This window comes from Alexandromys fortis, unplaced genomic scaffold, assembly GCF_014885135.2.
Source record: "Alexandromys fortis isolate MF-2015 unplaced genomic scaffold, M_Fortis_MF-2015_v1.1 scaffold_3, whole genome shotgun sequence".
In the NCBI taxonomy this organism is placed as follows: Eukaryota; Metazoa; Chordata; class Mammalia; order Rodentia; family Cricetidae; genus Alexandromys; species Alexandromys fortis.
The window spans coordinates 19,352,744-19,376,295 of NW_026067909.1; the positions used below are offsets into that span (position 1 = coordinate 19,352,744).

The 23,552-nt window shown below is 46.8% G+C and overlaps 2 protein-coding genes across 9 annotated transcripts; one reads left to right on the top strand and one right to left on the bottom strand.

Moving 5' to 3' along the window:
* Nucleotides 1-3,600: 3,600 nt before the first annotated feature.
* Tmem138 (transmembrane protein 138) lies at nt 3,601-10,729 on the bottom strand. Of its 5 annotated transcripts, none has more exons than XM_050136471.1 (6): nt 10,480-10,588; nt 10,056-10,227; nt 8,813-9,081; nt 8,415-8,586; nt 4,383-4,458; nt 3,601-4,000 (listed from the first exon to the last, which is right to left on the bottom strand). In XM_050136471.1, the coding sequence occupies exons 3-6, from the start codon at nt 8,938-8,940 to the stop codon at nt 3,957-3,959; spliced, it is 420 nt and encodes a 139-aa protein (XP_049992428.1). In that variant the 5' UTR covers nt 8,941-9,081; nt 10,056-10,227; nt 10,480-10,588; the 3' UTR covers nt 3,601-3,956. The 5 variants fall into 5 exon arrangements, with proteins under 5 accessions (XP_049992428.1, XP_049992427.1, XP_049992424.1 ...); XM_050136470.1 differs by having other exon boundaries at nt 3,601-4,155; XM_050136467.1 differs by having other exon boundaries at nt 3,601-4,458.
* A 139-nt stretch (nt 10,730-10,868) lies between these two features.
* Cyb561a3 (cytochrome b561 family member A3) lies at nt 10,869-22,030 on the top strand. Of its 4 annotated transcripts, none has more exons than XM_050136465.1 (7): nt 10,869-11,005; nt 14,102-14,169; nt 16,046-16,244; nt 18,355-18,563; nt 19,195-19,349; nt 20,061-20,217; nt 20,737-22,030. In XM_050136465.1, the coding sequence occupies exons 3-7, from the start codon at nt 16,061-16,063 to the stop codon at nt 20,758-20,760; spliced, it is 729 nt and encodes a 242-aa protein (XP_049992422.1). In that variant the 5' UTR covers nt 10,869-11,005; nt 14,102-14,169; nt 16,046-16,060; the 3' UTR covers nt 20,761-22,030. The 4 variants fall into 4 exon arrangements, with proteins under 4 accessions (XP_049992422.1, XP_049992420.1, XP_049992421.1 ...); XM_050136463.1 differs by having other exon boundaries at nt 10,964-11,101; XM_050136464.1 differs by having other exon boundaries at nt 10,988-11,123.
* The last annotated feature ends 1,522 nt before the right edge of the window (nt 22,031-23,552 follow it).

Sequence of the window (23,552 nt, forward strand, 5' to 3'; positions counted from 1 at the left end):
CTCTCTCCTTCTGCTCCTGATTTGGACCTTGAGATTTCTGTCCGGTGCTCCAATGTGGGTCTCTGTCTCTGTCTCCTTCCATTGCCTGATGAAGGTTAATATTCAGGAGGATGCCTATATATTTTTCTTTGGGTTCTCCTTCTTATTTAGCTTCTCTAGGATCACTAATTATAGGCTCAATGTCCTTTATTTTTGATTGATTTTTCGAGACAGGGTTTCTTCGTAGTTTTTTGGTTCCTGTCCTGGAACTAGCTCTCGTAGACCAGGCTGGCCTCGAACTCTGCCTCCCAAGTGCTGGGATTAAAGGCGTGTACTACCACTGCCTGGAAATAATTTATTTTTAATTAAAAAATGTAAACATTTTATTTTTATGTATATGGGTGTTTTGGCGCATGTATGTCTGTGCACCATTTGTATATGTGGTACCTGAGAAGAATAGAAGAGGGCACTGGATGCCCTGGAACCTGAGTTACAGACATTGGTTGTGAGCCACCATGTGGGTGTTGAGAATTAAACCCTGCTCCTCTAAAGAGCCCCAAGTGCTCTAACTGCTGTGCCATCCTTCCAGTGCCCTTATCTGGCTTTTTATGTGGATTCTAGGGATTTAATTCAGGTTCCCAGGCTTGTATAGCAAGCACTTTTACCCACTGAGCCATCTTCCTAGGCCTTTTTTTATTTTGGGCCTGGGTATTACTGATGCCCAAGCTGGGCTCAGATCTAAAGCAAATCTGAGATCTGTGGCCTTATGCCAAATCCAGCCTATGTTTGTTTACTTCTTAAGAACACTTTGGATATTTTTAAGTGGCTTTGACATTTTTGTAGCCATCTCACAGGAGAGGAAATTTTTGCTTTTTGTTTTTCGAGACAGGGTTTCTCTGTGTAGGCCTGGCTGTCCAGGAACTAGGTCAGGAGACCAGACTGGACTCAAACCCAGAGATCTGCCTGCCTCTGCCTCTACCTCTTGAGTGCTGGGAGAGTAATTTTAAAGAGGCATTTGTGCTTTCAGACTATGCAAAGCCTGAAACCCAAAGAATCAAACTTCCCCTAGGATCATGCAGAGGGAAGAAAAAGGCTGAAGCACTTGCCTCCCGGGAGGAGACTTCACACAGTTCTGCCAACTTGTCAGACTTCCTTCCCTGCAGGACAACTAGAACAAGATAATGATGGGTCAGTGGTGGGCGGGAGACACCTGCCCAGGGCTGCTTTGTTATATACTCTTCTTGCTCTCTATTTAAATTTAAAAAACAATGGGTGTGGGGGGGGTGCCTTCAAAGGTCAGAAGTGCTGGATCCCTCTGGGGCTGGGATCACAGGCAGTTGTGAGTTGGAAACAATTCAGATCCTGTGGAAAACCAGCACGCCCTCTAACTGCTGAGCCATCTTGCATCCGTTTCTATTTAAACTTGAACTCCATGTCCAATACTCTAAAGATGAACTTGGAGGGTTACTAGACCCCTTTATTGGTCCTCGTTCAATGTGACTACACTGGATAATCTCGGCTTTCTTTTCACTGTTACTCATCTCCTAAACTGGTGTACTGAGGACAGGTGGCTGAGCCTAGATTGCTTATCAGAGCTGCCAGGGTCCAGGCTTCTACCTTCAAAATTTCGGTAACATTTTTGTATGGAAAAATTCAAGAGTAAGCCAGGCGGTGGTGGCGCCCGCCTTTAATCCCAACACTCAGGAGGCGGAGGCAGGCGGATCTCTGGGAGTTCGAGGCCAGCCTGGTCTACAAAGGGAGTTCCAGGACAGGCTCCAAAGCTACAGAGAAACCCTGTCTCAAAAAAAAAAAAAAAAAAAAAAAAAAAAAAAAAAAAAAAAAAAAAAAAANAAAAAAAAAAAAAAAAAAAAAAAAAAAAAAAAAAAAAAAGTCAAGAGTATTTTGTGACATATGTAAATAACAAAAAACTAAAAGTTCAGTGTACAGACTAGTTTTTCTAGAACACTGCTGTTTTTGTTCAGGTCCTGTAGCATCCGTGGCTTCGGTCCTGCGTCTGGGTCCCTCGGCACCAGTTTGCTACCTGACCCTCTCAGTGTGTTAGCCCTTATTAAACATCCCATGCGTCCCTCACAGCTGAGGTGCGGTTCTTCATCCTTGGCTGCAGTCATGCTCTCTTCTGGTGCTGGGGAGCAAAGCCAGGGCCATGCACATGCCGTGCTCGTGCTCCAGCAACGCCGTGCTCGTGCTCCAGCAACGCCGTGCTCGTGCTCCAGCAACGCCGTGCTCGTGCTCCAGCAACGCCGTGCTCGTGCTCCAGCAATGCCGTGCTCGTGCTCCAGCAACGCCGTGCTCGTGCTCCAGCAACGCCATGCCGTGCTCATGCTCCAGCACATGCTATGTTCATGCTCCAGCACATGCTATGTTCATGCTCCAGCACATGCCGTGCTCATGCTCCAGCAATGCTATGTTCATGTTCTAGCACTGAGCCACACTCCCAGTCCTTTCCAGACCTTTCGCCTGGAAACTTTGTGCTGCTTTCTACTTGGACCTTGTTTTAGGTCACATGACTTGTTTTGACCACTGAGAACTGAAACAGAGGACTGACCTCTGAATACAATGAAATGTTTTTTTTCCTGCTCCTAGGTCATGTGCACAGACCCAGCAGTCTGCTGCTGTGAGTCATAAGATCCACAGTCCAGTAAACTGTTATTCCTCCTAAGGTCATCCTAGGTTAGTCCAGTTAAACATCCAAGATTATCACAGCTGACCACAAACAGACCTGAGCAGGCCCAGCTGCAATTACCCTTACCAGTCCAGATCAGCTGAATCCCACCATGTGCCGGCCAACTCAGAGGGGTGCTTACTCCCGAGTTTGGGGATGGTTTGTTACATGTTTCTCTAGCAATAGAAAGTAGCATACAGGGGCTGGCAAGATGGCTCAGCAGTTAAGAGCACTGACTGTTCTTCCAGAGGTCCTGAGTTCAATTCCCAGCAACCACATGATGGCTCACAGCCATCTGTAATGAGATCTGTTGCCCCCTTCTGGTGTGCAGGTGTACATGGAAGGAATGTTGTACACATAATAAATAAATAAATCTTAAAAAAAAAAAAAAGAAAGTAGCATACATCCAGGTGGTGATGGTGCATGCCTTTAAACCCAGCACTAGGGAGGCAGAGGCAAAAGTATTTTTGTGAGTTCAAGGCCAACCTGGTCTATAGAGCTAGTTCCAGGATAGCCAAGGCTACACAGAGAAACCCTGTCTTGAAACGCCCCACCAATCAATCAATCAGTCAATAAATAAATAAATAAATAAATAAATAAATAGCATATAAATTCTAAAACTTTCCTTTGCCAAACAGGCTCTGGAGCATTTTTTTTTCTTCTGAGGGCAATTTTAGCTTCTATTAGAATCTGAAGGAAGCACAGAAACCTGGAACTCCAGGGCTGGGGGCAGGCAGGAGATCACACCTTGACTTTCCAAAGAAGTACCAGAACTCTTTCGTTTTGTTTTGTTTGAGGCAGTCTTCTTACTGCAGCCCAGTGTGCATCTCTATCTAGTTTACAATTCGATCTACCCCATGGGTCAAAGAGATGCTGAGACTCTCTGACTCGGTATACCTCTTCACCATGAAGACACCTTGGACAGACAAACTTTACCATTCATGAAAAAAGAATTCAATTTATTTCCTTTTAGAACTATAAAAAAGTACCTGGGTATAAAATCTAAAGGAGGACACGCTGTCATTGTCTGTACTCAAGTACAGTATCAGGAGAGCAGGAGGAGAAGAGACTGGATGGACAGAGGTAGGAGGCAAGATTGCCCTTTGTTCTATGGTCTCAGGGAAACAACTTTAATTTGGAATAGGGAAGGTCTTCTTTTTGAGATAGAATCTCCTCCTGCAGGCTATCCTAAAACTCACTGGGTAGGCCCAGGGTAGCCGAACCCACAACAGTTCTCCTGCCTCAGTTTCCGACCATGCCTGGAGAGTCCTCCTTCTTGAAGGCTGAGCATGTCTTAGGATGTCCATGTCCTTCCCTGGAGAGCAGCCCAGGCGGCTTCTACGAGGAAGAAAAGGTATTCATCCACAGGACATGAAGTGGTCACCTTCGGACTTGCATGAACTCCTTTCGCAGCCACAGTGAGTCCTGGTAGAAGCGGGGGTCGCCCAGCCTCACAGCTGTCCGCTTGTAGAAGTAGCAGTACAGCACCGCAGCTGAGGACAAAAGCAGAGGGCAGCCTCAGGGGCGTCCCCAGAGTCCCCTGCAGGGGGAGCCCAGGCAGCCCTAGCACCACCCCAGCGCTTTTCCCTGGGTCCCAGGAAGAGCAGGGGCAGCCCTTCCTCTTGCCTTTGTCTGTGCCTGTCCCAAACATCCCTGGGAAGCCAGGATGGAGGCTGTGCTCCAGAGACACAGCAGGCCCCGAGGCTGCTCCACTTCTCACCTAGTCTCTGGAACACAAATAGTGTTTGAAGTCCATCTGTCCAAATGAAGCTGTTGGAATTTTTCCATCGCAAGTTCTAAAGGAGACATGAGCAGAAAGGAAATGTGAACCGATTACATCTCCAATCTGCTTAGCTGCAGCAAAGACACTTGTTTGAAAATCGTGCTAACCTTACTTCCTTTTCATAAGCTCAAAGTATATTTCTCAGGGGAGCCTCAAACTCTTCCTTAAAATTTTTTTTTCTGGGGCTGGAAAGATGGTTAAGTGGTTAAGAGCACCGACCTAGGTTCAGTTCCTAGCACTTAAATGATGGCTCACAACCTCCTATAACTCTAGTTACAGAGGATCCAATGCTCTCTTCTGGCCTCTGTGGACCCTAGGCCTGCACAATCTGCACATATGAGGCAAACACTTATAGACATAAAGTAAATAAATAGGATTTTTGGCTGGGCATAGTGGTACCTTTTAATTCCAGCACTTAGGAGGCAGAGGCAGGCAGATTGCTGTAAATCTGAGGGTAGCCTGGCCTACAATAGTGAGTCCAAGCCAATCAAAACTATAGCAGTAGGACCCTGTCTCAAAAAAAATTTTTTTTAATTAAAAAAAATTGTGTGTGTGTGTGTGTGTGTGTGTGTGTGTGTACAGGCACCAGTGTGCCATAACATGTATGCAGAGACAGAAGACAACGTGTAGAAGTTAGTTCTCTGCTTCCATCGTGTAGGTCCCAGGGATCAAACTCAGGCTGTTAAGCTTGGCAGCAAGTTCCTTTACATGTTTAGCCATCTTACCAGCTCTCAGCTGGCCTCTGCCCCGTTTATTTATTTATTTATTTTTTGCTACAAAGGTATCTCCTCTAAGCTTGAACTGAGAAATTTATCTCCTTCTACTCTATTGCCTTTGTCAAGGAGAAATGATCTCAGGACTTTCCTGCTCACTGTCCTGCCTGCATTTAGGCTCAGGCTTAATCACATCAACAGTCTGAACACAGGCTCCAGCAAGCAGAGCATAGACTCTGATAGAGGAAGCCCCTTGCCCACCGCTCTGCTACTTTCCTGTGAGATCTCAGCTTCTCTGCGGCCCCAGTGGCACCCATTCCTATGAGCTCTGCTGCTTTTCTGTGGTCCCAGGGGTGCTCACACCATGGGTCCAATGAGAAGCAAAAAAATGACTAGAGACCAAGTTTCTGCTTTGTTTTGTTTGTGGTTTTGAGAACCAAGGCCAGGGCCTCCCAAATTCTAGGTAAGGGCTCTACCTCTCGAGCCACACCCCTAACTCAGAGTCAGGGATTTTAATAAGCTTCAGCAAAATAAGCATATAAGAGATAAATGAGCTATCCAAACAATGGAAGAAATTTTTAAAAGAGAAGAAACCTGCAAGACCTTCCCAGAACCCATATAAATGCGAAAATGGAAGGAGAGAGGGGCTAGAAAGATAGCTCAATGGTTAAGAGCATTTGCTGCTCTTTCAGAGGACCAGAGTTCAGTTCCTAGCACCCATATTGGGTGTCTCACAACTCCCTGTAACTCCAGCTACAGATCAAAAACCTTCTTCTGGAGCACCTGTGCACACTCAGGCTCACACACACACTGTGGGATAATCCATTTGTACCTTGTTGCTCCCATTGTTAATAAAAATCTGATAGCCAGGCAGGATTTGGGGAGCAGAGGGAATGCTGGAAAGGAGGAGGGCTGGAGTCGAGGAGTCGCTAGCCAGACAGAAAAAAAGCAGGACATGCAGGAGAGGTAAAAGTCACAAGCCTCTGGGGCTGGAGAGATGGCTCAGTGGTTAAGAGCATTGCCTGCTCTTCCAAAGGTTCTGAGTTCAATTCCCAGCAACCACATGGTGGCTCACAACCATCTGTAATGAGGTCTGGTGCCCTCTTCTGGCCTGCAGACATACACACAGACAGAATATTGTATACATAATAAATAAGTAAATAAATATTTAAAAAAAAGTCACAAGCCTCGGGGCAGCACAGAGATCAACAGAAATGGGTTAATTTAAGTTGTAAGAGCTAGTTAGTAATAAGCCTGAGTTACAGGTCAAACATTTATAACTAATAATAAGTCTCTGAATGGTTATTTGGGAAGCAGCTGGTGAAACAGAACTAATCATGGTTCTGGCGAAAAACTGCCTACACACACACACACACACACACACACACACACACATGCATTGACATAAACTTTCAAATAATAGTCTTAAAAAAGCAATCTGAAACCATGAGAACTGGATCTGTTCTGGAGCCTACAGGAAAATTAAAGAGAAGCATCTTGGGGATTGAATTTGTGGGGACTCAGAGCTTAAAGGGAAGCAACACTCTTGGGTGGCTGCTTCCCAGAAACAACCAATGCCTATAATATTAACCACAGGACGCTAACACCTAATATCCCCCATCAACACCCACCTACCCACACGGTGGATGACAAAACAGACGTGACTTCCTGTTTTCACCCTGGTAGGCCAATCTGGAGCAAAGGTAAACTGACTGCTACAAATAGAAGAGTCCCTGGAGCTGCCAAAGTGCCTTATGAACTGCCATATGCTCTACTCCAGCCCAGACACCATCTGCCCGCCTTCTACCAGAGTTTCCAAATGATAGAGACTTCTACTTGCATATTCTTTTGGCAGGACAGGGTTTGATCAGACCCAGGGCACTGAGCCCTGCCACTGAGTTATCGTCCCTAGCCCTTACTATTTTCTTTCTGGTGTTTTGTTTTTGTTTTTTGTTGTTGTTTTAAATCAAAATTTGTCTGTGTAGGATTTAATCATATCAACAGCTTGAATATAAAGCATTTATCTCACAAAGATACCATATCAGATCTGGTTTTCATGACTTCTGATTTCTGCATTCCTAATTCTTTCATCTCTTTGTATATCTATCTCATGTTTTTTATATACTTCTTAAAAAAGAGAGAGATTTATTTATATTTGTGTTTGTTTTTTTGACATGGGATATAACACTATGTAGTTCTGGCTGGCCTGGATTTGTAGACCAGGTTGGTCTCTAGCTTACTTACAGAGATCTGCCTGCCTCTGCCTCCCAATTACTGGGATTAAAGGTGTGCACCACCCATGTCTGGCAACTGACTTACTTTTATGTGTATGTGTGAGTGCTTTGTATGTAAATGTGTACCATGTATTTGCCAGTGCAGGCAGAGGCCAGAATTGGATCCCTTAGAATTGAAGTTACAAAGGGTTGTGAACCATCTGATGGTGGGTGCTGAGAGCCAAATCCAGATCCAAGTGCTCAGGAGTCATAACTGCTGAGCCTTTTCTCGGGCCAGTTGTGTGCTCATTTTGGCTCCAAGGTTCTGAGTTGGAAGAGTGGCTCAGCCAAGCTTGCTAGTGGACTTCCATGTAGCCAAGACTGACTTGCTATGGCCTTCAGAGAACTAAGATTACAGGTATTTACTACCACATTTTGCTTTTTTCACCCTCTTGAGACAGGGTTTTATACTATAGCCCAGGCTGGCTTAGAATTTGACTGCGTAGCTCAAGATGGCCTTGAATTTGTGGTAATCCTCCTGCCTTGGCCGACTGGGTGCTAGGATGACATGTTTTAGCCAACATGCTCAGCTATTTCTAGCTCTTTATTTATTTTTTTTAAATATTTATTTATTATGTATACAATAGTCTGTTTTTTGTGTGTATGCCTGCAGGCCAGAAGAGGGCACCAGACCTCATTACAGATGGTTGTGAGCCACCATGTGGTTGCTGGGAATTGAACTCAGGACCTTTGGAAGAGCAGGCAATGCTCTTAACCGCTGAGCCATCTCTCCAGCCCCATTTCTAGCTCTTTAAAGATGTGAAAGGGCCGTGAGAGATAGCTCAGCGGTTGGGGGCATTTGTTGCCAGGCCTGATGACCTCAGTTTAATCCCCGGAGCCTATATGATGGAAGAAGGGAACTGACTCCCATAGGTTATCCTTTGGCCCCCACACCTCTAGCCATCTACGCATGAACACAGCACAATATCTATATATAGTTTTTAAAAATTAAATATGTAAGAATTCAGAGCTTTCACTCTTACCATGACCCAGACATGAAGGGAGATGCTGAGAGCGAGGTACACAGAGGTCAGAATGATGGTCCCTTTGAACTTATGGAACAGGAGGTTGACCAGGCCAGCCTGGAAGACGAAGGTGTTGAAGAACATGAGGAAAATTATGATGATGTTGAAGAGAATTGCAATATCCTGGATGCTGTAGACACATAAAACAAGTGTAGCCAAGTGGGGGTTATGTAAGGACTTCAGAGTGGCCCTAAGTTCTAAGGGATGCCGTGAGATCCTTTCTTCTCTATGACTGTCGCCCCAAACCTCCCGACAGCACAGACTTCTGGACACACTAATGACTTTAAAAATGCTCAAGTGTGACAGTCAGAGCTGACACACTGGATTCGGCTCTCCAGCGTGTCTCCCATACTCACATGAAAAGCACCAGCTGGATGACAGGAGCCATTCGGAGGAGCTCGGAGAAGGAGTTGACAAACAGGTCATAGGACAGCAGCAGGAACTGCAGCGAGAGCACCAGGCTGTAGTTGCTGGTTTGGAGCATCTTCTGTCTGCTTTGTGGGACTCCCAAGTGCACATCCCACAGTTCTGTAGAAAATAACTTCTGGTTCTCTGCCGGGTACTTGGGGAGAGATGTCTAGTTTTTTTCAAAGCAGAGCTGTTTCCCTGGCTCTAATGCAAGGACCTGTTTGGAGGGGAAAGAATCAAGGAAGGGAGGGAGGGAAGGAAGTAAAGAAGTAGGAACAGAGGGAGGGAGGATGGGCAAGGAAGGCAATATCAGAAGCCTAGGATTAAACATTTACTGAGCATCAGTATGCAAAACACCAAGAAAACAAAACAATAAAGAAAACGAAAACCCAGATAAAGCCAGGCATAGTGGCACACACTTGTGATCACAACATTCAGGAGCCAGAAACAAGAAGCTTGAGAGTTTGAGCCAGCCTGGGTTACGCTAGCCAAGCTTCTTCTTCAGACAAAACAAGACAAAACCAAACCACGCCCATCCCGACTCTGCCCCACTGCACCTCAACTTGTTATTCTTTCTAGAGACTAATAACTTCAGACTTTTCTCCATGCCTGGATCCTTTTAAATATACAGCTCTTTTCTTTTCTCTTCCTTCCCCCTTTCTTTTCTTTTTTTAACCAGATCTTGCTATGTAGCCCCAGCTGGTCTAGAATTCTTGATCCTCCTGCCTCAGCTTCCCAAGTGCTTGTTTTCCAGGAGTGCCTGACCACACCTGACAAATGCACAAGTCTAACCAGGAATATTTACAGGTGCTTCAGAGAAGTGGCAGCCTGGTCATGTGGTAGTAGTAATAGTTATAGTAATAAATCCTTATGTATTACATGCAACACTGGGAACTGTTTCCATCACAAATATTACTTAAATCTTATAATAATCTCATAAGGAAGTATCTTCCCCAATTCATGAAAGGTAACTTATTTGACCAGGATTACACAGCTAGTAAGTGGCAGAGTGGTGTTCTGATGGAGACACTATACAGCCAGCCTATTTCATAACTGATAAGAGTGATATCTAAGAAGGTGCAGGGTATGTTCTCTTAAGAGGACACAGTCCTTTCCTAGAAGAGCTTATTAAGATTATGCCAGAAACAAAGCGGCAGGAGAAAGTGAGCATATATTCACAACTTTACTTACTGCCTGGACTTGAGAAGCAGCCAGGTTAGTGCATGCAGCCCCCATTTTGCAGAGGTTTTGAAGGGCCCATGCCCTGTTCATCTCCCGCGGTGGAAAAGCCCCATGCAATCGGATATATGAAGGTAGCTCCCTGGGTTTGAGTTTTCACACTCATAATCTCTCTCCTAGGTACCTGCGCCAGGATAATCTTGTTGACCAAGAGAATTTTCTTTAATCCTCCCAATAATCAGCATGGTAGGAAAGAATTATCCCCTGGCGACAGGCAGGGACACAGGAATTCAAGTCATTTTCTCCAGATCGCGAGTAGAGCCAAACACACCACTTAGTCAGGCTCCATCGAGGGTCACTGTGAGCATCCCTGAGAAACATCCCTCCCTTTAGCTACGCAGACGATCACCCTCCAGTTTAACGAGGTTTTCCTTACCCTTCCCAATCCTCTCACAGACCGGAATGCCTCGGCAAGAAGCCCATAGCAAAAGCAACAGCAACAAAAAAATCTGACTTCTGGCCACTCTATGCTCGACTCATCATCTACACTCACCTCAAAGAAAAAAAAACGTCGGTTGTCATGGGAACCCAGCCTCGGCTTCCGGAAGCCGACTTTAAATTCCGGAAGTAGACAGCTAATTATCCGCCGTGTTTGGGCCTTCGCTCCATGGGCCCCTACCCTCCGCCGAGTCCTCCCGTTCACCCTTGCCGAGAGCGGGCCCCAGGCGAAAGGCTGTGAACCCCAGCATTAATATTCTCGGGATGGGGCGAGACTAGAGACAAGGCAAACAGGACACGGTACTCTTAGTAATCATGCCAGAAACAGCCGGGAACGCACTCCTCAGCACGCAAACTTCATTTCCCAGACGCCCTCGCGTACCATCGGAAATGCCCGAGTCTACTATAAAAACCCAGGCAGCGCCCTCTGTAGCCAATCCCGCGGTCTGCAGGCTTGCCGGAAAGTGAGTTTTTCAACGTCCTGGAGGAGCCCGGGGAGTGGTGACTCCCGCGCTCGGCAGTGACTGGCGTCCGGCGAGTCGCAGAGACTTGGCCCCGAGGTGACCCACTGTGTGGTTAGGGGTGAGAAAGAGCCCGGGCTGGGAGAGCCGGCACATGGGTCCCAGTGGTGCTTCCGCTGCTTCCTCGCTTCGCTCTGTCATTACCTGGCATTCAGCCTGCTTTTCCTTTTAAGAATTGAACACTTTTCCGTTCCGCTTCCATACTGCAGGTGGTGTTTGTAGAGGCTTCGACGCTTTTCAGAAAGAAGGCGTCTTATCTAAAACTTTCTAGGACCAAGCTGACCAAAGGTGTCAGCGTCATACCCCTTGTGTCTCGAATAGGTCTGACTGTCTGAAGACGAAGGAGCCGTGAGCACTTATGCTAGGGTGGATTTAGTTACACTCCTGAGTAGAATATTATAGGTCGCTCACTTCTGAGTCCTGCAGTTTGGAGGAGCTGCCTTTGGAATTGAGTTCTGGGAACTGAGGACAGGAGCTGGGTGCTTGTACCAGGCCTGCCTCTTGCCTTGACCAAGTCACTCTCCTTTGGATCCGAACCTTGCAGTGCTTTTGAATTGTAAGATACGGGTTAACAGGACTCGAACTCTGAATCTGGTCTCCAGGATTCTTAATATCCCTCCGTTTTCTGAGGAGAGAGCAGCAAACCCCGCCCCTTGGTCTGAGAGTAACAATGCATTTGGAATACAGCTCCTGAGAAGGAGGACTGAATGGAAGATTCATTTCTTACCCCTGGGACTGATTCTGGTTTAGCCCAGCCTAGGAGAATCCTTTAACTAGAGAATTGAGAAAAACATTAAACAGAGATAGATGTTAGGTACACTTCTTAACCCAGGATATATAAACTACACCCCATTGGCCGCACCTAACCCGGGGTGAATTTTACAGTTAAACTATTGCTGGGGGAAGGGTGAAATGTGAGAATCATATGAAGCTTAGACCTCAGTGTCCAGCAAGTGTTAATGAGCACTGAACTCTTCTTGGCTGCTCTTGTATCACGCCAGCCCAGAATGGATGGCACAATTGTGATAGAGACTTGGAAGCCCTCTAAACCCTAAACCCTGAAGAGTTTGCTGACTCCCTCCTGAGCATGGGGCCTGGCAGAGTGAGGACAGGAGGGAGGCTCAGCTATGGTGAGCATGTCTTGAAATCTTAGTCCAGACTGCTCAGTGCAAACGCTCTTTGTCTCAGCATTTGCATGTGTTCTTTCCCTGGCTTTTGCTATTTTAGGAAAAGAGAGGGCTTATCTGTGAACTGTAGATGGCAATATAACTTTCCCGCCTCCAAAGTGTCCTAATCATATGTTCTAAGTCTGCCACAAAGGGGTAACCCAGGGCTTGTAAGGGGGATGGATGCAATCCCTTTTGATTTCTTTTTCTGCCTTCCCTTTTCTTTTTTCTCAAATATATTTTCAGTGTGTGTGTGTGTGTGTGTGTGTGTGTGTGTGTGTGAGAGAGAGAGAGAGAGAGAGAGAGAGAGAGAGAGAGAGAGAGAGGAGTAGGTGCCTGAGGAGTCTAGAAGTAGATACTCCCTTGGAGCTGAGGTAGTAGGCTGCTGTGAGTTATCTGATGTGGGTACTGGGAACTCAACTCTGGTGCTCTGCAAAGCCAATATGCACTCTAAAACTGCTGAGCCTTCTCTTCGTATGGCCAACCCTGCCTTTTCGTTGTTGTTGTTTTTGAGCGAGGGTCTTACAGAGGCTAGGTTAGCCTCAACTATATACAAGTAGCTGAAGATGACCTTGAACTTCTGATTCTTCTGCTTTCTATCTCTGGAATGCTGGTATTATAAGTCTGAAGCACCACTCCTAGGTCTAACTTTCAGTATAGAAGATATGTGCAGTTTATTACAAGGGCAAGGGGTGAAGTAAACAGTGTTCAGGAGGAACATTTTGTAGAACACATTCTCAAGCAGTGGGAATGGACAATGGCTAAAGGGGCTACTGTCGCCTTTTTTCTTTTGTAAAAAAATAAATTTCAGAAATCAATATTGGCAGATGACTGGAGCATTCACGCAGGAATGGAGGTTGTGCTAGGCAGACACTTGGTAATCCCAAGCCTCTTTTGCCCTTTCATGAATCAAGGAAAGCAGCTCTGAGGCTGGGTAGCGAATCCCTGGACCCAGTAGCTCAGCCATGAAATGTGTTTGTTCCCTAGCCCTTATCCCTTTCTCAGAGATTGCTACTAATGTGGGTCACCTTGTGAGAGCCCAGCATCTGCTGCTGGTTGGATGGATAGCTGGCGTGGCGTGAAGTGTAATGAAATATAGGCCTGGTCATGCATGGGGACCAGGAGCTTCAGGTTTTGTTGGGGAAGCTGGTCTCACTGTGTTGCTAAGACTAGTATTGAACTCTTGTACTCAAATGATCCTCCTGATTCAGCCTCTCAAGTAGCTAGCGGCATAGGTACAACTTTGCCTAGCTAGCTTTAGATTTTGTTAGTAATTAGGATAAAGATCCTACTATGGGACTGAAGAGATGGCTCGGTGGTTAGGAACGTATTGTGTTCTTGCACAACACCCCAGTGTGGTTTCCAGCAGTCAGGTTGGTTGGTCCGCAACTGACTGTAACTCCCGCTCCAGAGAACCCAGCACCCTTTTCTGGCTTCTATGGATGCCTCTACATACACCATGTAGCGCTCTCTCTCTCTCTCTCTCTCTCTCTCTCTCTCTCTCTCTCTCTCTCTCTCTCATTCTAGGATAGTAATAAATGTGAAGTTATATTGCTTGACTCTCAATAATGTCTTTAGATTTTTTTTTTGTCTTGATCTTATAACCTGTGGATAAGGGAAAAGGTCTAAGGCCTTAAAACCAAGTAGACAAGGGTTTGAAGCTCCTGTGAACTTGCTTGGTCCTGGTGCTAGATACTTATAGTACGTCTAAGCTTTAATTTCTCCATGTATAGGATTGGAATGATAGTCCTCACAGAGTTATCAAGAGGGATAAGTGGTTTCTAGTGCTTATAGCTAGTGTTCAGTTAATGGTTTTTATTGCCATACTTTTCTTTCAGAGAACAAGTCTTGTAATGTTAAGTGTTTTCCTCAGGGCACTCAGATTGTGAAAATCAGAGATCAGACCAATCTTCTGTGAGCTTTCAGCTGCTGGGTCTGCAGGTAAGAACTTGGGTATTGTCCCTCCTTGGGCATTATTGGCTCTTGTTCCTGTTACATGGTCCAGAGAGATGGTCCTCAATATCAGGAGGCCACATAGTTACCTTCTTGGTGTAAGCCCAGGGGACAGACTGGAAGTCTTTGCCTACTTGCTTGGCCTTGTGTGTGTGTGTGTGTGTGAGAGAGAGACAGAGAGAGACAGAGACAGAGAGAGAGACAGAGAGAGAGAGAGAGAGAGAGAGAGAGAGAGAGAGAGAGAGAGAGAGACTGGGAATCAAACTCATGACTTGCTCATGCTAAACAATCCCCTGACACTAAGCTGCAAATACAGCCCCTTGCCTGTTTTTTAAGACTTACTGCTCATGACATAATTATTCACTAGAGAAAGCCTGAAAGCCGAGTTAGTTCCTGGCAGAAATCTAAAAATAATTGCTTTCTAGACCATGAGTTCTTGCTTCCCCTTTTCTCCTCTGGACTTTCCCCAGAAAAGAAAAAGCAGAAGTAAGTCTCAGGTGTAGACCAGCCCAGGGCAGGGGGGTGCCCTCAGTTCAAGGAGAGAAGTGGAGGGTTGGGGTCGAGGCCAGGCCCCATTGAGTTCATCTGTAAGGGAGACCTTTTTATACAGAATTGAGAGCACACAGAGCTTTCTCACAGGTGACATAATGCTAGGGATTGAGCATCCCTGGCTAAAAGTTCAGAAGATTCTGAAACTTAAAATTTGGGGTTTGGTTTGGTGCTTTTTAAAATTTATTTTTATATTCATTTATTTATTGTTCTTGTTTGGTTGATTGGCTTGGGGTTTTTGTTTGTTTATTTGGTTGGTTGGTTTTTGAGACAGGGTTTCTCTGTGTAGGCCTGGCTATTCTGGAACTCACCCTGTAGACTAGACTGGCTCTAACTCAGAGATCTACCTACCTCTGCCTCCCAAATACTGGGATAAAAGGCATGTGTCACCATGCGTGGCCAGACCTAAAACCTTTTGGTCATCAAAAATGAACACTCAAAACATGTAACATGGAAACATTCCCAAATCCAAAAACCTTTGCATCTACAATTCTTCATATCCAATTATTTTTTTTCTCCCCCTCCCCTATTGTTTTTTTTTAAACTTATATATATGGTCAGGTGGTGTTGGCTTGTACCTAATCCCAGCACTTGGGGGGCAGAGGCGTTCAAGGTCAGCCTGGTCTACAGACATAGCCAGGGCTACAAAAGAAACTGTCTTGAAAAAAAATATATATGTATATATATGGATGTTTTGCCTATATATTTGTTTATGTACCATATGCATGTCTGTCCATGGAGACTAGAATAAAGCATTAGATCCCCTGGAACTGGAGATACAGATTGTTGGGAGCCACCATGTAGGTGTTGGGAATTGAGCCTAGGTCCTATAAAGAACAGCCAGTGATCTTCGCCAAGCTGCTTCTCCAGCCCCACACCCAGTCATTTTGTTGAAGGTGTTTGCAGCTTAGAATGTGTTTCCCTGCATTGGATTGTGGTTTTGCTGCCTTATGTTGGAACCCAGGGCCTGGGAATTTGTGATCTAGGAATTTAGGGTTTTGATTTGTTCCTTTTGGGTGTGACAGTCATTTTTTTACCTTCTGGTTCTGTGTGGGGAGGCTAATCAATACCAAGGATGTGAGCCCAGGGCCTTGGCATCTTGCCAGAGCTCCATACTTGGTCTGTGCCCTGCCAGGTGCAGGGGTGGGGCCTCATTCATTGTGAATTTACCTCAACAATGAGGCCATCTGGGGACAGAGGAACTGAAGCAAAAGATTCCATACCACAGGCAGAAAGGGAGGTCAATGTTACTTCCTTTAGCTGCTGTCTGGGTTCACCATGGTTAGCCAGGACACTTGACTTCTGCTTCTTCTAGGAGTTCTTGATCAGAATGGCTTCAGGACGGTTTTACATGACCTGCATGGTGCTGGGGTCCCTCGGATCAATGTGCATCCTCTTCAGCACCTACTGGATGCAGTACTGGCGTGGTGGCTTTGCCTGGGATGGCAGTGTACACATGTTCAACTGGCACCCAGTGCTCATGATCTCTGGCATGGTGGTGCTCTATGGAGCTGGTAAGTAATATGTTCACAGTGTGAGGGGCTGATAGAGCCTAGGCCTTAGCAGGGCAGCACTAATTCTCTCCAAGGGTCATATTTTGGGGTGTTGATTTTGGGACTATCATGGCAGGGTGAATTGGGCTGTTCCGATGGGACCAGCTATCATTACTGGGAAGAAGTGGAAAGTGTAGGAACGGCTTCACAGATATTCAGAGACAGGGTCAGTGAAACTTTCTGTAAAAGACCAGACCATAATTTTTTCAGGCTTTGTAATGGTATGATTGTAATATGTGTTGCAATTACTTAGCCTGCCATTATATCATGGGAACAGCCATGGAAAGCACATAAAACACATGAGTGTAAGTGTGTACCAATAAAACGTTATTCACAGAATTAGGCAGCAGACTAGATTTGGCCTAGCACCGCAGTTTAGCACCTGCTCTAGAGAACAGGCATTGAAGGTACCTGTATGACAGTTGAGTAAAAGACCCATCTGTGCCCCATGCATTCAAATCTGTGTCTTGTAACATGGGAAGTGAACCCTGGTTGTAGGATGGGGATGATGATAGCATTGGCAAGAGTCACTTACCATGCATGTTCCATACATCATCCCTCTGGTTCCTGACTTTCTTATGATGTGTTTGTCGTATGCATATGCATGTGCATCTGTGTGTATGTGTGTGGAGGCTACAGGACAAGCTTGGGTGTCATTCATTATTAAGCACCTTGCACCTTGAAACTTTTTCTGTTTTTAACTTTTTTTTTTTCAATTTTTTAAAGACAGGGTCTCACTATGTAGCCCTGACTGTCCTTAAACTCACTATGTAGACCGGGTTGCCCTTGAACTCACAGAGTTTCATCTGCTTCTGCCTCCCAAGGGCTGGGATTAAAGACATGTGCCACCGCTGCCAGGCATCCATTTTGTTCTTAGAGCAAGTCTGTGAGCTGGGCTCTGTAGTCGTGTCCATTTTACAGAAGAGGAAACAGACTTAAGAAGCAGGTGCTGGGTTTGGATCTCTCTGCCTGAGCTCTTTATATTTTCACTTTTTGCTTTCGGTGGTGTTGGGAGTGGAACTGGACCCAGCCTCTCCACATGACAGGTGCTGAGCTGCACCCTCAGGTCTCGTGTCTGGGTTCTTTATTTCCCCCACTCCTGAGACAGAGAGATCCACCAGTCTCTGCCTTCTGAGTGCTGGGATTAGAGGAGTGGGCCAGCACCACCGGGCTATGCCTAGATTCTTAACCACCCTTGGCTGTATGGATGCAGTGTGATCAGACCATGGAGAAAGTGCTTATCAGCCCACAGAGCTGCATTCAGGATTGAGGCAGGGCAGTTCAGAAAACTATTCCTCCCAGTTTAACCAGCCCTTCTCATCTTAGTTCCTGGCCAACTGCCTTCCACAAATAACGGGAAGATGGCATGTACTAGTTAGTGTAGTCTTAGGGCTTCTATTCCTGTGGTAAAACAGCATAACCAAAAGCAACCTGAGGAGGGAAAGGTTTGTTTCCCTTACATCTTTAGTCTTGCATGAAGAGAACCAGTGCAGGAGCTGAAGCAGAGACTGTGGAGGAAAGCAGTGTACGGGATGGCACCTCATGGCTTGTTCACCCTGCTTTCTCTCTCTTTTTTTCTCTTAATTTTTTTAATCTTTATTTTTATGTGTATGATTGTTTTGCCTGCATGTATGTCTGTGCACTGTGTGTCCAGTGCCTGTGGAGGCCAGAAGAGGGTGTCCGATCCCCTTGGGACTAGAGTTACAGATGGTTGGGAACTGTCATGTAGGCACTGGGATTAAACTCAGGTCCTCTGGAAGACCAGTGAGCCATCTCTCCTTCTCTGCTTTCTCTACCATTCAGGACCGCTAGCTCCAGTGAGCTTGGCTCTCCCATGTCAATCGTTAATAAAGAAAACTCCCTACAGACTTGCTTACAGGCAGTCTGTTGACGGGGATTTCTCAATTGAGGCTCCCTCTTCTCAGATAGCTAGTTTATATCAAGTTGACAAGTAACCACTCGGGGCAGGAGTTGATGTCCTGACACTTCTCCCTGTCGAGAGGCTGTGTGGGGTCACATCAGGGGAGTGTGAGGTGGTGTGGCCACGCTCTGAGACTGTTCTCTCCTGCAGCCTCGCTGGTGTACCGCCTGCCCTTGTCGTGGGTCGGGCCCAAACTGCCCTGGAAGGTTCTCCATGCCACGCTGCACCTGCTGGCCTTCACCTTAACTGTTGTGGGCTTGGTTGCTGTCTTTCAGTTCCACAACCATTCAAAAATCTCACACCTCTACTCCCTGCATAGCTGGCTGGGCATCACCACTGTCGTCTTCTTCGCCTGCCAGGTAGGTGCCCTCTGCCCTCCGTCTAAGTCCATGTGGGCATCACGGGCTCTGGGTGTGGCTTCATTAACCTCGGCTCCAAATAGTCTCTCTGCCGTTTGCCTAGAGAGGACCTCATATCCTGTAGACTGAGCTATTCAAGTGGCCCCGAGAGTTGGGGTTCCTACTCTTATCTTGTTTCTTATACCTGTTACCCTGCCCGTCTGTCCTCCTCACTTTGTCATCCCACGTGTCATGCCGACTCCAGTGCACCCTTTCTCCTGTCTCCACTCTTCCTTCTTTGAACCAAAGCAATTCTAAAAACGATTTCAGTATTTCAATGCCAGTCCTGTGCTTGAATTATTTATGAACCAAGACTAGCAGGAATCCAAGGCTAACGAGGATGACTAGGTTTTCTGAGTGTACTGCTGTAAGCCTTTCACACACAGGTTGCTAGTTACATTAACACACTTGTGTAAAAGAAATGGGCAGATCACAGTGAGGCATGGTGTGATTGGGGCTGTACGTGGTGGCAATGGTTGAGATGAACAAGAAGAGCCAGGGGACAGTGGCCAGCAGGAGTTACAGATGTGACATGGAGGGTAGATGGTCCGGACAGTGATTCAACCAGAGACTTCCTTCCTTGTATCCACAGTGGTCCCTGGGCTTTGCCATCTTTCTCCTGCCCTGGGCATCTCAGTGGCTGCGAAGCCTCCTGAAACCTGTGCACGTCTTCTTTGGAGCCTGCATCCTTTCCCTATCCATCACATCTGTTATTTCTGGCATCAATGAGAAGCTTTTCTTTGTTTTGTAAGTTCTATGGGGCCTCTAAACTAGGGCACACGGGAGGGAGTAGAGGCTTCAGGAGATGCATCCTGTATTCATGGGGCTTAGCCAGCACAGCAGCCTCTGGGCTTGAGTCCATTCTGGGAAGGTAGCAATACTTACTGAGCATTAAGTGACACAGCACCTACTGTTTGTCAGGAACTCTCTAAGCTCTCCACCTTTGTCACCTACAACATTGAGCTAGGCAAGATGGTGCCTGCCTTTAATCCTAGCACTACAGGCAGGCAGATCTCTGTGAGTTCAAGGTCAGCTTGGTCTTCTTAGTGAGTTCAAGTCAGGCATGTCTCCATTGTGAAACCTTGTTAAAGAAGTGTGTAGTGAGGCACGACGTAACTTACAGCCAGTAAATGGCAGAAGTAGGAATTGAGTTAGGCACTCTGCCTCCAGAGCCCGTATACCCAACCATTGTTGTCCTGGGTTTCGAGGCAGTATAGTAAAGCAAACAGCAAATGAGATTGGAAATGGGCCCTGGGGTTTAGATCTTGGTTGTGCTATGTACTAGTTAGGCAAATGTGGGCAAGTTCATCTCACTAGGATCTTTGTTTCCTCACAGGTAAAGCATTGCGAAGTTCCTGCCTGTCACTGTGGTAGGACTTAGGCAGTATGTTAATTCCAGGTCATAGGGGAATAAGAGTTAGAAACTCTCTCAAAAGCCCTGTATTTTGTCATTTTCAGGAAAAATGCCACCAAGCCCTACTCCAGCCTGCCTGGTGAGGCAATCTTTGCCAACAGTACTGGGATCTTGGTGGTGGCTTTTGGCCTACTGGTTCTCTATATTCTTCTGGCTTCACCATGGAAGCGTCCAGATCCAGGCACTCTGACTGACAGACAGGTATGGCTACTGGTTCCCATTGTAGGTGGGGTAAGGCCAGGTCTAGGGAAGGACCCAGGAAGGCTTTGCACCTCACTGAGAAGATTGACCCTCTTTGCCAGGTGGAAAGCCAAGCCGTTTGAAGGTGGAGTTTGAGTGGCAGGTGGGGATTCTGGCAGCAGAGCAGCCAGACCTGCAATGACTTCCCAAGTTCCCCTCCCCTGTAGGAGTCCCTGGGTTTGTGAAGGGCTTGAGCCTGGTGACCTTCTGCCAGCTCTGAGGCTAGTCTAGTCAGACACATCAGGTGCTGAAAGCCGGTCTTGCCTGTTCTTGGCCACTGAGGCTCTGGCAGATGTGGGAAGATGTGCTATGAACCAGTCTCAGGGACTCTGGGCTTCCCTGAAAGATCTGGTGGCTCGGCTGGGCTCACCCTGCAGGGTGAGGGTCTATCTGGGCAGCTTGGGCCTGGTGTGCCTTCTGAAGCTCAGGGACCCTTTCAAGGTCATGGCTTTAATCCTAGTACTTCTTCCTTCTTTCCAGCCCCTGTTGCACGACAGGGAGTGAAGCGGGCAGGGGCTCGCGGGAACAGTCGGAGGTGCAATCTCTGCTCTCTCAGAAGCTCTTCTGTACTTGGGGCTCCTGGTTGGTTTCAGCAACAGACCTCTCTTGGGCCAGAGACCAAACTTACTACTCCAGTTCCCAGCCCTCTCTCACCAGCTGCTGCATGTCCATCTGCTTTTCTTGATGGCTTTGACTTGTTGGCATTTTTTCAAGGGCCTTGGTCATTCATGTCTCTTCTGCTGGTCTTTAGAATTTGGGCTGCTTTCTCCTCACCATTCCTTGGGATGTGGTAGAAGCTATGGCTCAAATGTAGTCCATACATGCTCTCTGTGGGAGCAGTTTTGTGGTTAGGCAGGCTTCTTCTGCTCTGCCCTGGATGTGCATTTGGGAGGGCTGAGATGTGGGAGGTAACTAACGGGACCGTAGCAGCAGGAGAGGCTTTGTAGTAGCCAGGTGCTAGTCACTCTGAACTGCCCTGTTCACTTTGATGTGCTGTGGTGTGTGTGTGTTGTGACCATGTGGCTCCCCCTCTTCTAGTTGCTGCTTCAGCTGCTGCCTGGATCCCGCCCTTTCCCTGTGACTTACATGCCTGCCCCCCACAGGCAACCCTATGAGCCCTGGTAAACTGTTCTCCCCTGAACAGACAGCCTGACCTTAGAGTCTTAAGTGATGAGTAACAGAGGTTTGTGGGCATGGGCTTTCCTGCCTCCTCTAGTCACGCTCTTCCCTGACACGGTCCAGCCCACTATGAAATTGAAGCCAGCATTATGAAGCAATTTGCTGGGCAGAGTCCTGGTAGCCACTCCTGCCTTCAAAGGTGTTCCTGATTGAGTTCTGGGTGCTTTTTCCTCCCCCCACCCAAGGCCACCAAGCCTCCCTCCGTGGTACGCCAGAATGTGAGCTTTGCTCTTCTCCTGAATAGAAACTGGGGAAGAGGGAGGATTCCTGCCCCTCTAGTTTGAATTGGCCTGTGGCACTTCATACTTCCTCAGATAAGTCCTGCCAGGTCCCAGCTGCAAACTGCTGTACTTAACAGACAATAGGAGTCGGGGGTTCCTGCACTCCCTGTAGTTAGTGATCAGGCTGAACTTCAACCCTGCTGCCAGAAGTGGGCAGGAGGGCTGGCATGAACTTACTGACCACATGAAGCCTGCACACCATTGCTATTACTGCTGAGCACCTTGACCGAGACCAGCTCCCCTGGTTTACTCACGAGTGGGTATTCTATTCTTCATGGATCTCATTTTTATTAAATGTGTTTTTAAACTTTGAAGGTGTCTTCTTTTGTCCAGACTGGGTAGTTTAAAAAAAAAGGGCGGGGCAATAGTGGCACTTGGGAGGCAGAGGCAGGCGAATCTCTAAGAGTTCAAGGCCAGCCTGGTCTAGTTTGAGGACAGGCTTCAAAGCTACAGAGAAACCCTGTCTCAAAAAAAAAAAAAAAAAAAAAAACCAACCAACCAAACAAACAAACAAACAAAAAAAGGTACCTCTCATTCAGAGGGCCCGCCCTTACCCCTGATCACTTACAAAGGCCTCTATTTTTGAGACTGGATCTCACTATGGAGCCCTGGCTTGTAGCGTGAATTCTAATTGGTCTTAATAATAAAAATCTGGAGTCAGCTATCGAGTGAAAGCTGGAAGATCAGAGAAGCAGAGCAGCCAGCCACTAATTCTTACCTCTATCTCAAACCAAAATGGCGCTCCCTGTCTCTACGCATCCTTAGATGAATGCACTCTCTACAAACCTCAGACTGCACTGAGCTCCTGTCTCCTCCCGCTATATTCCTCTCTCCACCCAGCCATATCACTCCTGTCTCTGCCTCCCTAGTGCTGGGATTAAAGGCATATGAAGTCAAATGCTGGGATCACCTTTGTGTGAGCTGTTTCTCTTTTAGACAAGATTGAATCAGCCTTGGGTGGCCTTGAACTCACAGAGATCCAACTGCCTCTGTGCTGAGTGCTGAGATTAAAGGTGTGTGCCACCACTGCCTGGCCTTTATGATTAACTGTGGCTTAGCTCTGCTCTCTGATCCTCAGGCAAACTTTGTTAGATTACAAACGAAATACCACTACACTGGCTGGCCTGGAACTAACTATGTAGACCAAGCTGGCCTCAAACTCACAGAGATCAGCCTTCCTCTGCCTCCAGAGTGCTTGGACTAAAGGGTCTGCTACCAGGCTGGATTCAAGGCCCCACCTCTTAATCCCATCACATTAGAAATAAAGTTTCAAGCATAGGAGTTCTGTTGAAACACAGAAGCCTTTGCTGGTGCGACAATGTATTCAACTGAGAGTTTTGGCAATTTACAAAGGCCTCAGGACAGGCTTGACCCTTACAGATATAAGAAGGGCCAACCAGAGATCCATGATTGTATTTCTGGAATGCATGTTACTTAAATTTGGGTGGGTGTCCTTCATAATGAATGGCTTTAGGGTACGTACTCCTAGTGAAAGGAGTGTTCCCTGACTTAAAGTCTGGAAAACGAGATTCAAAGAGGAGTGGAGGTGGACAGGCAAGAATGATCTACTGTCACTCTGCTGGGTGATGGCAGAGTTGGGACCCACAAGTCCTCTCTGCCGGGTACATAGATCTGTGCATCCTGATAACAGAAGACCCTAGGCCCAGAGGGTCTAATCTGAGAACACAGACGATGGGGTCCCTTTCTTAGTGTGACTGTAGAGATGGTGACACAGGAGGGGAGTGTGCCTGACGCCAATGCAGGCACTGGGGCTGGTATGACCTGTTCTTGTGACAGCGCTAGAACACCAGGCTGCCCAGGACCCTAATCCTCACC

Coding starts and splice junctions, on each gene's coding strand:
- Tmem138 (XM_050136469.1), bottom strand. CDS start 8,940: ATGCTCCAAACCAGCAACTACAGCCTGGTGCTCTCGCTGCAGTTCCTG. Junction 8,587..8,812: donor ATCCAGCTGGTGCTTTTCAT/GTGAGTATGGGA, acceptor ATGTGTCTACAG/CATCCAGGATATTGCAATTC. Junction 4,459..8,414: donor CCCTTCATGTCTGGGTCATG/GTAAGAGTGAAA, acceptor TGTCTCCTTTAG/AACTTGCGATGGAAAAATTC.
- Cyb561a3 (XM_050136465.1), top strand. CDS start 16,061: ATGGCTTCAGGACGGTTTTACATGACCTGCATGGTGCTGGGGTCCCTC. Junction 18,564..19,194: donor TCGTCTTCTTCGCCTGCCAG/GTAGGTGCCCTC, acceptor TTGTATCCACAG/TGGTCCCTGGGCTTTGCCAT. Junction 19,350..20,060: donor GAGAAGCTTTTCTTTGTTTT/GTAAGTTCTATG, acceptor TGTCATTTTCAG/GAAAAATGCCACCAAGCCCT.